Below are 13,276 nucleotides of genomic sequence, written 5' to 3'. Positions count from 1 at the left end.
GGTTTCAACTGTTTGAACCACAGTCGAGCTACATCGGTCAATGTAAGAGAAAATGCCCGACACATTACTGCATCCGAGGCATCGTGGAGCTCCATATAGGTTCTGAAGCATTCGATGTGCTCCGTTGGGTCGGTCTTGCCGGTGAAAGGAGTGATTTGAGGTAATCGAAACCTCTCGGGCAACCGGGCCTTCAGTACCCAGTCCACAAAGGGGGACGCCTTCGCTTCGGACCCGGTTGGATATACATTCCGGCCGTGCTTTATGTCCGCCATCTCTTTCGCCATTTCTTCCCGCACTTCTCTTTTAAATTTTTGAATATCGGCTTTCCAAGGTTCACTGCTCTCTGCCGTGCCTTCCATGGATGGGCGGTTGCGCCTTCTTCGCTCTATCTCGTGCCGAAGATCAGTCGGGGGGAGGGAAGCGTTGGCTGACTGCGCTGGAGATGGTTCTGATCCGCCTTGGGGTTGGCTCGGCCGGAAAGACTGCGGCGCGGAAGGTTGAGGATCAACCGCCGCCGTCGTCTGTCTCCCCTTGAGGATGCGGGAGTGGCTGCATTTGCTTCTGATACTTCGTTCAAGCATCTGCTTCATCATATTCATATCGGAGCGGATTTCTTGAACCTCCTTGTCCAACCGCCCATCGTCGCGACCCCGCTGATTGTTGCTTGTTCCGGTCGCCCCTCGTCGGCGGTTGTTAGGTGGGTTCTGGGCTGCGGGAACCGCGATCGGACCCGCTGGCCCTGTAATCGCATTCTCATTCAAATCTTCTTCTGGGACCGTCCTTCTAGTCATCACCATTGAAATCGGTATTGATATACGAGATGGCTTTTTGTACGTTCCCACAGACGGCGCCAAGCTGTTGATGCAAATGTCCGGTTCCTCCTCTTGGACCTTCGTGTACCTGCACAAAAGAAAAAAGGGGACAAAGGAGACCCTGGCTTGTGCAGGGGACCCTCCGATGCCAAAGTCAGGCCTGGATTCTGGGTCTAAGAGTATTGAGGAGCTGTTTAGAGAGAATTTCTTTCGTACCTTTCAGGGTGATCGGGGTCCCTCTTTTATAGCTGCTGGGGCATTTAATCGCACGAGGATTCTCTTCCTGATATTGTGCGCGGGATCTTCTCCTAGTATCCCGGGGATTTGGGTCGTGCCCATCTGGAGCCTTCATCCGATCCCGTGAACTTCGGGGTTGGAGATCTTATCCCAAGATATCCGGGATGAGGTTTGATCTTGCGATGGCCGATCTGGTAAGGTGGTCCGCCCGACGCATGCCCGGAGTGCGGATGAGTCGTCCGAACCGACTCAACCTTTGTCGTCGGAACCGACTCAACTTTTGTCTCGGTTTTGCGAATCATGCCTCGGGTTTGGCACATTCTTAGGCGGCCGAGGCATTAAGTCCGAATCTACGGACTTATATCTTTTGTTCCCAACAAAGTTGATAATCGTTTGGCCCCTTCATTCATTGTGACCTTAGGTCATATGGAAAATAAACATTTCAGTGCTCCCTAAGAATTTTTTATTGGTGGGTATTCAATCACTATTAGTTCCTGTGGTGTGGTCCGCTTAAGATTAGAATTTGTTTGATTTTTGGGACCGTGACCTATAATGAGGTGTCAAAATGGATGGACGGCGTGGATTTAAGGAACATACATCATGGTTACCCTCAGTCAGGGATCCACCGGCTCTGTGGATCCAGATCCACTGAAGCCGCGCCCCGCTTCGCTTGGCTTAGCAATCAGGAGACACGTGGAATGGCAGCTAGCGGAGAGTGTGATTGCGATGGACATAACGCACGTGGAATACGCAGTGGAAGAATGGACTCACAGTCGGGACTGACCCCTTACGGTGCTGGAAAAGCTCTATGGCCCCACTGATGTATTTGTTTTCATCGACACCGTTCATTCATTTTTTTTCAGCTCACTTCAAAGCATAAACCAAAAAATGAGGCGGATCTCAGGTGAGCCTCTAAATGCCCACCATTAAAAACTTTGTGGCCCACCGTAATATTTATTTGCCATAAAAGGTGAAAGGAAAATAAAAATATTAAATTGATCTAAAACTTTTGAGTCCAATCACCACCATTTCACGTGAATTTGGATTTATTTTATATTTGAGCTCGAGGTCTAAAATAATTTGGCAAACTGAATGTACACGTAGGCAAAATACATACATCAAAGTCGGTCCACAGCTTTTCCAAAACCAACGTGGTTACTGGAGGCACTGCCGAATACGACTCTGGAACGGTAATAGCCGACCGGTGCACGTCGCGGAGTTCACTTATCATCTTGTCCGTTCATCTAAGTTGCTCATGGGGCTTTTGGCTGCAGGTGGTTCAAAACACTCACGCATCATATGATTTTTACATTACTGCGGTTTGAAAATTTGAATCCGTTGGGTATTCGCGCACTTTATATTTCTCGGATTTCAACTCCAATATTTGGTATATTCTATATTTTCACATTTAATACAATACAATTTAATCCCCACTGTCAATCCAAACATGTCCTTAAAAATCTAATCATTGACCTTCAAAGCAACGGTGGAAAATAAATTTTAAAAAAATGTTATTAATATGTTCGTGATTTTGGAACATGGCCCCATCCGTGATAGCTCTATCTAGATTTTGGTAATCCCTGCCACGTGTACTGTAGTGGTGGGATGCGGAGAGGGGATAGAAATGCCCAACGTTGAAACCGATTGGGGCCACCAGATGTTTATGACATCCAAACCGTTCATAAGGTAATTATAAAGGAGATCAGCTGAAAATATAAATATTAGCCTGATCCATAACTTCTGTGGCCAAATAAAGGTTTGGATGGTGTTCATTCCTCACGGTTTCCTATAGTGTGGTCACTTGAGTTTTGGATTTGTCTCATTTTTGGATAATCTCCTAACATGAGCTGGGTAGCCTGGTGGACTGTGTCACGGACAATTCAGCGGGCCCACGTAGCTTCCGACGACAAGTGCTTCCTGTGGTGTGGGCACAGGCAACTCCCAGCCGAAGGGTTACGTGCCATCAGCCACATCGCATCATGGTAACGGCACGTGGAGAGTATGATGTAGACACAAAAGCGCCGCCTACTAAGGTTACTTTGGTAAAACTCACCTGCGTTTTCTACGTGGAGGAAGTTCTGGGGCTGAAAGTCGACGGTCGGGTCGGGTCGATGCTCAACCATACCCCAATCCAAGGTTCTTATACCTCAATCCTCGCCTAATCTAACCCAACCTTGGATTGGCAATTTTCAACCTAAGTCCAACTCAAGCGAAATCGGTTGGGTTGATTAGATTGATCGGGTGGATACATACTAATATTTATCGTTATTACATTACTTTATTATATTTCAATACACATCATATTTTTTTGTACGTATAATTTTATTAATTATATACGTAGTTATTTATGGTAAAGAACTTCATTTTTCCTACGGGCCTGTTGGGGTGGTGGGATTAGAAGGGATTAGGTGGGATGGGATTCATAAAATATAATTATTACCTATGGCAGGGATTGCTATGGGTTAAGATTAACGTCATGCTTTGTTGATAATGTGGTGGTACATTGAATGGATATACCCACCATCATTTGAAATTACTGAAAATAACATATATGTGTTATATTTAAACCGTTCATTTGTTTTGTAACCTCATTTTATGGCATGGGCCTAAAAATGAGGTAGATCCAAAACTTATGTGGCCTCAAAGAAGTTTTCAACGGTAAGTATTCAATCCCCGTTGCTTTCTATGGTGGGGTCCACTTGAGATTTAGATTTACCTAATTTTTTGGGCCATGCTCTAAAATAATCTCGATAAATGAGTGGAAGGTGTGGATATAACCCACACATCATGGTGGGACCTACACAACTTCCTAACATTGAGTGAAATTGGCACGGGACTTAATGCAACTCCATTTAATGTAATTCCAAGCTTTTAAATTCTTCCCAAACATAGAGTGGAATTGGCACCGAACCAGATGAATCCCATCCCACCTAATCCCACCGCCCAAACAGGGCCTAAACAAACAAGCTAAAATATAGGATTACTTTAAAAGTCATGTTGTGTAGTACGTAATCTATATGAGAGAGAAATCTACCATTTTTTGTTAGCTTGAGTCATCAGAAATGATGTGGGCCGATAGGTGGAATTTTCTATTGGTTTCAACATGGACGAGCCACACTCAGTTATCATTTATAATTTATATATTGATCGGGTCCAATTTGGGTCGGGCAACCCAAGACCTCAACCTAAGCCCAACCCTACCTTTATCAGGTTGGTATTTATATAGCCCAAGCTCGAGACCAAACCCAACACATCCTGCCTGGGCCTAACCATGGCCCAACCCAATGTTGGATCGGTCACTAGGAGGAACTACATGGATCTACTTATCATCAAACGTATATCATTACTTAAGCTGATCAATTATCCAAACCGTTGATCATCAAGTACGCAACTGATAGAAGTTGTCTATTGGATGATCCTAGCCTTCTGATCAATTGCCCACAAAAAAAAGGTTAAGGATACTGCCCATGCTCAAAGAAAAGTAAATCAATAAAAAATATTGAGATATTGAACATGAGATCTTTTTGGGTGTCCCAATCCACAATGAGGCCCATCATATAAACGGTCTGGATCATCAAATTTGCCCTCACACAGCAAGAATTCTGAACGTCACCAAACATCACATGCCTTCTTTTAATTTTTTTGCCAAAAAAGTTTGCCGAAAATCAGGACTGCAATTACAATACCTACTTCTCTAGATGGGCCTTTCAAGTTTAGGGGCCAGCCCATCATAGGCTAGGCCCAGCCTTACAAGAACACGAGACAAGGACATGGCCCACTATTTTAAATGGGTGTTTTTGGTGAGGGATTTATGAAATTCACATATATCCAATCTGAATTGGTGAGGGAACTGTACTTATGTGGTCCACCTTTGGTGATCCAATCTTCCAGGTCTTCACTGTTTTATGTGGCTGCTGGGAGATATGGACATAACACCTAGGATCATTTGATAGGGGCACTATTACAAGTTACAACATGGTCTGTCGCATACTAGGTTCAAGTAAATCAATGGCTGAGGTTGCTGGAGGATGGGTCCCACCTAAAAGTTCTTAGGCAGATAAGTTCGGATTTAGTAGGACTTCTACCACCAGCAACTATAACTAGGAAATAGACATCAACCTACATCTGCGGTGCAGCTATCTGCTGCGGTCATTATTGAGTGAGAGTGACGTGACAGGAAGCGCCTCTGTCCACTGGAAACGGATTGGCTACTCCCCTGCCACTGGCTGATGGTCGGTGTTCTGTGGGCCCCACCATGATGTATGTGTTGCATCTATGCGGTCCATCTATTTTTCTAGATCATGTTATGGTTTGATACAAAACATGAGGTATATCCCAATCTCAAATGGACCACATTACAAGAAACAGTGTTAAATAAACATTGACCATTAAAAACTGTTTGGGAGCCCCTTCATCTGGGTATGTATGACCTAATCAACAGATTGGATGTCAAATAAACAGTACAGTGGGCCTTAGGAGGATTTTAATGGTGGATATCCAATCACTATTGTTTTCCTGTGGTGTGGTCCACCTGAGATTTATATCCCTCTCATTTTTCGTATCAAGCCCTAAAATGATACGTAAAAATGGATGGAACACATACATCATGGTGGGGCCTACAGAGCACAGGGAGTAGCCAATCCGTTTCCCTGTCCACTGTAGTGGGCCAGTTTAATTCCTCTGTCCACACGGGCCTAGACCCATGTGGTTGCTTGTACATGGACCGGGCAAATTCATAGTGGGAAAACCTACCACCTAATATTTGGCCCAATTTCACATCTCTGCCATGTCGGTCAACCTACGACTGGGCTGGGTTTGGGCTATGCCAGTACACCAGCTCGACACTATAAGACCCAAGGCTCAGCCCAGCGGGTCTACCATAGCAGGCCCCAGTATAAGCCTGAAAAGTTCGGTTGGGCTTGAGTCTGACCTTGCCCAGTCCCAAAATTCATGCAATCCCAATTTCTCATGGTGAACGTTCTCAATCTATCCCTTGATGGGCTACACATCCACAAAAAACAAACATTTAGGAAAACCGAACCAAGGCCTACATGCAAGATGTATATATTGCCTATCCAACGAATGAGATAATACTAGAGCACATGTACACATGAAGTCGTGCTAAGTTGGGTCGAGCTAAAATGGCCTACGCTAAAGCTGGACCTAAAATTGGGCCATAGATGCCAGGTTCGATCTGGGCTATTAGGCCAAGCTAATGGGTCTGAGCCCAGCCCATTGCCACCCATACATACCACAACTAACATCTTCAGCCTGATGCGGTCTATACCAGTCATTGCAGTGACATGTATGGGCGGCCCAATTGTGATAGGTATCAGCATGATAAAACAGCTTCAAAATGCCTTTGATTGCCTAATGAATTTAGATTGGCGTCAAAAACAGAAGACTGCAAGTAGCTCACCAGGACCAATGATTTTCTTTCAGCACAGACCTGAAACATGTGAAAAAAGAAAACTCCATTCGTTAACTCAAAAACTGTAAACTACACTGTAAAAAGAAGCATTTACAGGAAAAACCTAACTGTAATAAATCCAAAGCATTAATTTTCTAACCTAACTTTTAATCTCTGCCACTCAAGTAATGAAATATAACAAAAACTAAAATATTCCTGAAAATAAGCTAAGAATTGTTGAAAATGGATGCCTCAAATCTATGCTGAAACATGTTGAAAGTTATCGAAAAAATTTGGTTTTTTAGCAAAACTCTCTAAATAGTTTTTTGAGTTTTTAACATGTCGAAAACTCTGATCGACAACAGAATACACACGTACCAACAACTGAATTTCAAGCCGAATATGACACAGGGATGAACGTGATGAGGTTGATCACTGTCTTCCTCAAGGATAACTACTTCGATTCCGACTCACACTCTGAACCATGATGTTCCCCTAACTATTCTAAACACTTTTCATGTTGGGCACAACTCCGAAAGCTCAACGTATGAAGAATTATACTCAAACTGAAACTTATAAAAATGAAATTAAAATAGGAATTGGACCATCGATATCTAATGGTATATTACAAATTCAGCATGGGCAACCTGGCGTAGCGGGGTTGGGTAGCTAACATAGCTTGTCCTACCCCAAAATCATCTATGGCAGGTTGGATAACTCATTCTGATCAGGCCTTTTCTGATCCATCTTGGTCATGGAACTGTCGGGGTTGCCGCTCTACATCATAATAGCACAACCAAAATTATGGAGGCTCTTCTGCCTTAAAAGACAGACGAGCTATATCTACCCCCTATGGATGGAGCATAACTAGATCATTGTATGCATCTAACGGCTGTAATTGTCCAACTGGATCTATGTAACGGATAATCACAAGTAAAATGGTCACCGGTCCCATTTCCATATGTGAAATCAGATGGTCACTATCATATTGATTTGTAGGCGATGCACCAACCACAGTGGAATGTGTGGCCCAATCTCACAAGTCTACCATGTCAGTCAACCTACGAATGGCATGGATTTCGGCTTTACGGGCTAGGCCTGGTGGGCCATCCCGCACTATTAGGCCCAGGACTGGGTCTAGTGGGTCCACCACAACAGGAAATTTGGTTGGGTCTAAGTCCATCCTGGGCCAGACCAATAGGTTATCCGATCCCAATCCATCCGATGATTAGATGGGCTGCACATTCACAAAGACGTTGGATCCACAGGCTGAGCCAATGGTTCCAAGCCCAACCCATTTACGCACTATGAATGGCATCTTCAATCTGATGTGGTCCATACAAGTCGTTGTAGTGACACGTACAGGTCGCCTAATTTTGATAGGTACGCCAAAGGAATCAGCATGATAACGGACGCGGATTAGCTACTGACAGGTTGAGTACCGAGACTAGCTATGAAGTGACGTCACCGAGTTTTGTGGGCCCCACTATGATGCATGTTTTGTATCCGTACCGTTCATCCTTTTGGAGAGATTATTTCGGGATATGAGCCAAATCCAAAGCTCTAGTATACCCCACCACAGAAAACAGTGGGGAGATTAACGCCAGCCATTAAAAACTTTTAGGGGTTACAGAAGTTTTCGATCAAGCTTATATTTGTGTTTTCCCTTCGTTTATATCTGTGTTAACTTATGAAAAGGTTAGATCTCAAATAATCATCATAGTGGGCCTAGGAAGGTTTCAACGGTTGGCCTCAATCTCCCCACTGTTTTCTGAGGTGGGATCTACTCGAGCTTTGTATCTGACTCATTCTTTGGCTCATGCCATAAAATGATCTCTCCAAATGGATGGACGGTGTGGATACAATGCATATATCATAGTGGGGCCCACAAAACTCGGTGACGTCACTTCATAGCTAGTCTCGCTACTCAACCTGTCAGTAGCCAATCCGCCTCCTGATAAAACGGCTTCAAATGCCAGCAATTAGTTATTTACAGGGAAAACCTAACCATCATTAATTTTCTAACCTAACTTTTAATCCCAGCCGCTCAAAATAAATGAAATATAAAAATAGTAAAATATTCCCAAAAATAAGTGAACAGCTAAATCAAAGCACACCAGACACATGGGCTATGCAGCCTGCAAACAACTTCACACCCACCTGGATCGAGTACATAGATCATCTCATGATCCTGATCATTAAAATCACAGACCACTAGAAGATCGACAATGAAGATTGGTGTGGCGTAGATGTGGCCTGCATCACAATCTCTTTGAAAAGAAAAAACAAAGCAAACTCTTTTTCAAGAGCACATTAGAGCTCTTTTTTTTTTTTTTTTTTTTTTTTGAGGCCATTGCCTTACTTAATTAACTAAGGTTGCAAGTTGCAAATGGTCCAGACCCAACAAAGTGTAGCCCACTTCTCGTTAAGATTGATTGAACCTTATTGGGTTGGACCCTTGCTTTAGGCTATATATACTAATTGGGCCACATGGTTAGACCATACAAACCTTGGTCATATGATGCAGTTGATTCATATAGATACCAGCTGCTTTGAAAGTATTCGGACTGATTATATAGATGATCTCACAATTTAAATCGTGCGAGAAAAAGAAGAACTTTTAGTTGCTTAAGGGACTTTGAATCACAGCGAGACAATCAAGAAGGAAGAATTCAGTGAGGATCATAAGTGATGTTTAGAGGGTAGATTGTTTTAATGGAAACAAAGTTACCGATGTTGAGAGATAATAGATATGGGTAGAAAATATTGAAAGATGAAGATGCCATTAATAGAGGATTACTTGTTGTAGTATCTGATACCATAAACACATTTAAGATTTGTGTGAAGGTCTCCCACTCAAAGTTGAGTAACGAGAGCTTTCTATATTCATTTTCATAATAGTCTTCAATTGTAACAAACTTACAATGAGATGGGTTTGTTTCCCAGTTCAATGGAAGCATTCTAAAAGATAAATACAAAATATACAAAATTTAAATTTAGGTCGTTTTGACAAAATCTTTTCCAGGTATACTGGAGGTGACTTTGACATATCTTTATCCATATGCTCCATAGATTGAAGGGTGAAAACGTGATAGAGAGGAAGGCTTGTACGGGGAAATTAAATATTATATGGCTGGAGTATTATGTTGGGCCATGGTTGACTGTGTGCCTTTGGACTACTAACATAGCTTGAACTGGGCTCGACTCGGTTAGGTAGCATAAGTAAAAGAACAAAAAAAGAAGAAGAAACGGGTATTCTCTTATGTTTCAACAGGAATTCCATAAATGAATGTGGATAATTGAAGTAAATACAAAACATAAAACAAAGCAATGGGTATTCTCAGATGTTGCTCACCAAGTGTTTGATGAAATGACTCAATAAAGTGTCCGTTGGTGGCATGGAATGTATGTTTCATCTAACAAATCTCTTTTTTTCTTGATTTCAATGTTGTTTATAAGGTGTTTGATGAAATATTTAAAAAGCCGTGTTGGTGTTTTACATTTAGTGAGAATTTGAAGGTGCAGTCCATATATTTGTGAAAATGTTGCACAGGTGAACTCGGCTCGAACTAGCTCAAGCTGCTGACTGTACCGAGCCGAGTTGTCAAGTCAGCTCAAGGACTGAGCCGACCCAAAGTCGAGCTGAGGGCCAGCTCAACTCAGTTCGACTTGATGTACACCGCTGCCGAACATTGGATCCATTCATCAAGTAGAGTGGGCCTTGGGGATGCGATGGATCAAAAGCAACAACACAAGCAGAAGGTGTATCACGCCAAAAAACATAATTGCAATCACATGCACATTTGCTAACGACAAAAGCACAATTATTTACCAAATTCAAACACGATATAAGCTAAACGATAGTTTTAGGGCTCCACATCCTTCCCTCCACACGTAGCGACACGTGCGAACCTGGAATGCGTGTGTCACATCTGAGCCCTGTTTCAGGTGGAAAACACTGTGTACATAAATAAAAAAAGAAGAAGAAGAAGAAGAAAAATGGGACAGGTCAGTTGACCATGCAAACATCTCAACAGGACATACCCATTCCCTCTTCCTTATTCTGTCTCTTCTTCAGCATCACAAGCTGCGACGGCTCAGGGGAGGAACACTTTGTGGGTGTCTAAAGACGTTATTAGGATCAATCAACGTCTTTATTCTCACCAATCTATCATAATTCCCCACGAAATACTTCTCACCCCACGACTTTGCAATCTCCACAGCATCATCCCTACCCTTCATCCACTCCATCACTCCAAGATCAAGGTCCAAGCAATTCACATAAACAGCCCTTGGATCCTTCGAAACGAACGGCCCCATGTACTCATAAAGCCCTCTGATCCAATCCATGTGTTTCGTCCTCCGCCGATCATCTCCTTCATTCCACGCCATGTAGTACAGAATGCCATACATGTTGCCTTCTCTGTGTGGAAACGCAATAGCATCGCTAGCTATCCGACTCATCTTCCCACCGTATGGGACGAATGCGAGTAGCCCACCAGAATCCTTCTTCATCATCTTCAATGCCCCTTCAATCCCAGCCATCGGAATCAGATCCCTTACATAATCGAATTTTGCCTTGTAGTATGCTTTCTGGGATGTGCTCCGGTTCTTCATATCTTCCACGGTCTGCACCTCCTTCATGCCCCACAGATAAACAACCGATTCAACCCAGCTCATCTCTTTAAACTCTCCTTCTGTAACACCCAGTCTGGGAAATACCCGGGTTATAGAATCAAGAGCCTTTGAAGCAGGCCCGAGATACAATCCCCTGAAAATCAATGTAATTTCACGCGATCCCAACACGTTGATATTTATATTGAATTCATCCTCTAACATCGGCGCCACAAGCTGCCATTCGTAAATTAACTTAGCCATAAGATTTCTCGTCCCACGCCTGTTAATGAGGAAAGCGGTGACATTTTCTGGAACTTTCACTAATCGGATCTTCCAAGCATAAACTGCACCCCAACCGCCACCTCCACCGCCTCGGATCGCCCAGAACACGTCCTCTCCCATGGTTTCACGATCCAGCACTCTTCCGCCTGCATCCACAAGGATTGCATCCACTACATTATCAGCAGATAGGCCGTACTTCCTAGCCAAAAGGCCGTTACCACCTCCGCTGAAATGGCCACCACATCCAACGGTGGGAGACATGCCAGCTGGAAATGCATGGATCTTGCTCGACGCACCGATCGCGTAGTAGATCTCACCCAGTGTTGCACCACCTTCAACCCAGGCCGTCTCGGATTCTAAGTCAACCGTGACTCGGTTTAAGTTCATCAGGTCTATGATGACAAACCGCATGTCTGCGTAGGACGATATGGCCTCGAAGCTGTGGCCACCACTCCTTAGTCGGATCGTCCATGACCCTTGATTGCAACATCTTACTGCGATCACGAGCTGATCTTTGTTTCCAGGTAAGATGATTGCAGCAGGCTTACGGATGTTTGATCCGGCGTATCGGAGGTTATTTAAAGAGAAATTGAGGAGTTCGTCATAAGGGGCTTTGTGATATGTGGTGTAGTTTCGTAGACCTCCAGATGATAGGCATGTAAGGAGATCTTCACCTAGGGCGCAAGTTAGCAAGGACAGGAGTAGAAGGTGGGGGGAGATGGAGTTACTTGCCATTTTTTGGGACAGGAGCCGAAGGTTGCTGAGTTCTTAACATTTGTAGGGTAGTTAGGTTTTTCTACATCGCGACTAAGGATGACCCACATGTGTTATCCTCTAGCGCCAACCTCAGATGTGGTCGGATGATCAAAACCGTCCAATTTTTGGGACGTAATGTTTTTGGGTGTCATCCTTAGGGTACACGGTAAGAAGCTTAAGGCGAATGGATGATTATCACCACTGATACGTGTAATTGAATGTGGATCATTGAAAATAAATTTTTAACTTTATATTCAAATCAAAGATCATCAAGCTACTGTGGACATGATGGATGCTTCTGATTATTCAACCATCAGAAAATGTGGGACTCAATGGGTGACACATACAAATGACTCTGAGTCGCGACGCATAGGTCGAAAGGTTGTATAACGCTATTCGATTTTCGCCTGGAAAATTTCCACGTTTCCCACGCTCTCGCAGAAACCTCTTGCGACGCGAAGTAAAGAGGGTGGATTGCATTTGCACCCGGGCACAGACATACGTGTGCGCGGGGTTGTGTGGGGGCGCACAGAGATGTCTGTGACAAATCCGCTCCGTCCATCTGTTTTTAAAGATTATAATAATGGGATTCTAAAACTCAGGTATATCCAAAACTCAGGTGGGCCACTACAAACCAAACAGTGGGAATGAAAATGTCCACCGTTGAAATCTTCTTGGAGCTCACCATAATCTTTATATGCCGTCCAAACCGTTCATTGGTTATTACCACTCACATAAACTATACTAGAGGAACAAATATCATCCTGATGCAAAACTTCTGTCACCCCCGATTGTTCAATCCCCACTGTTTCATCTGGTGTGGCTTACATGCGTTTTGGATATGCCTGATTTTTAAAAACGTATCCTATTTTGATCTTAAAAACAGACGGACGGGGTGGATTTGTAACGGACATCTCCGTGGGGCTCAGACAGCCCCGGGCACAGGCATATCTCTGGGGGAAGCGGATTGCGCACCGAGTAACACTACCAATAGCGTACCGAGTAAATTCCGTGGGGTCCACCGTTATTTATTTATTTTATCCACTCCCTTGATGCATGTTAACAGATAATTTTAGAGCTTGAGCTCAAAACTGAAGCATATCCAAAGCTCAAGTGGGCCACACCACAGGAAACAATGTGATTGAACCTCTACCATTGAAAA

The 13,276-nt window shown here is 43.6% G+C and overlaps 1 protein-coding gene across 1 annotated transcript; it reads right to left on the bottom strand.

The window, feature by feature from the left end:
• Positions 1–10,270: 10,270 nt before the first annotated feature.
• Positions 10,271–12,093, bottom strand: LOC131249371 (reticuline oxidase-like). The gene has a single exon (XM_058250093.1). It carries the CDS (start codon positions 12,091–12,093, stop codon positions 10,540–10,542), a length of 1,554 nt encoding a protein of 517 aa, XP_058106076.1. The 3' UTR covers positions 10,271–10,539.
• Positions 12,094–13,276: the final 1,183 nt, after the last annotated feature.

This window comes from Magnolia sinica, chromosome 1, assembly GCF_029962835.1.
Source record: "Magnolia sinica isolate HGM2019 chromosome 1, MsV1, whole genome shotgun sequence".
NCBI lineage: Eukaryota > Viridiplantae > Streptophyta > Magnoliopsida > Magnoliales > Magnoliaceae > Magnolia > Magnolia sinica.
The sequence above is the reverse complement of the archived record's forward strand: the minus strand, read 5'-3'. Positions and strand labels throughout refer to the sequence as shown.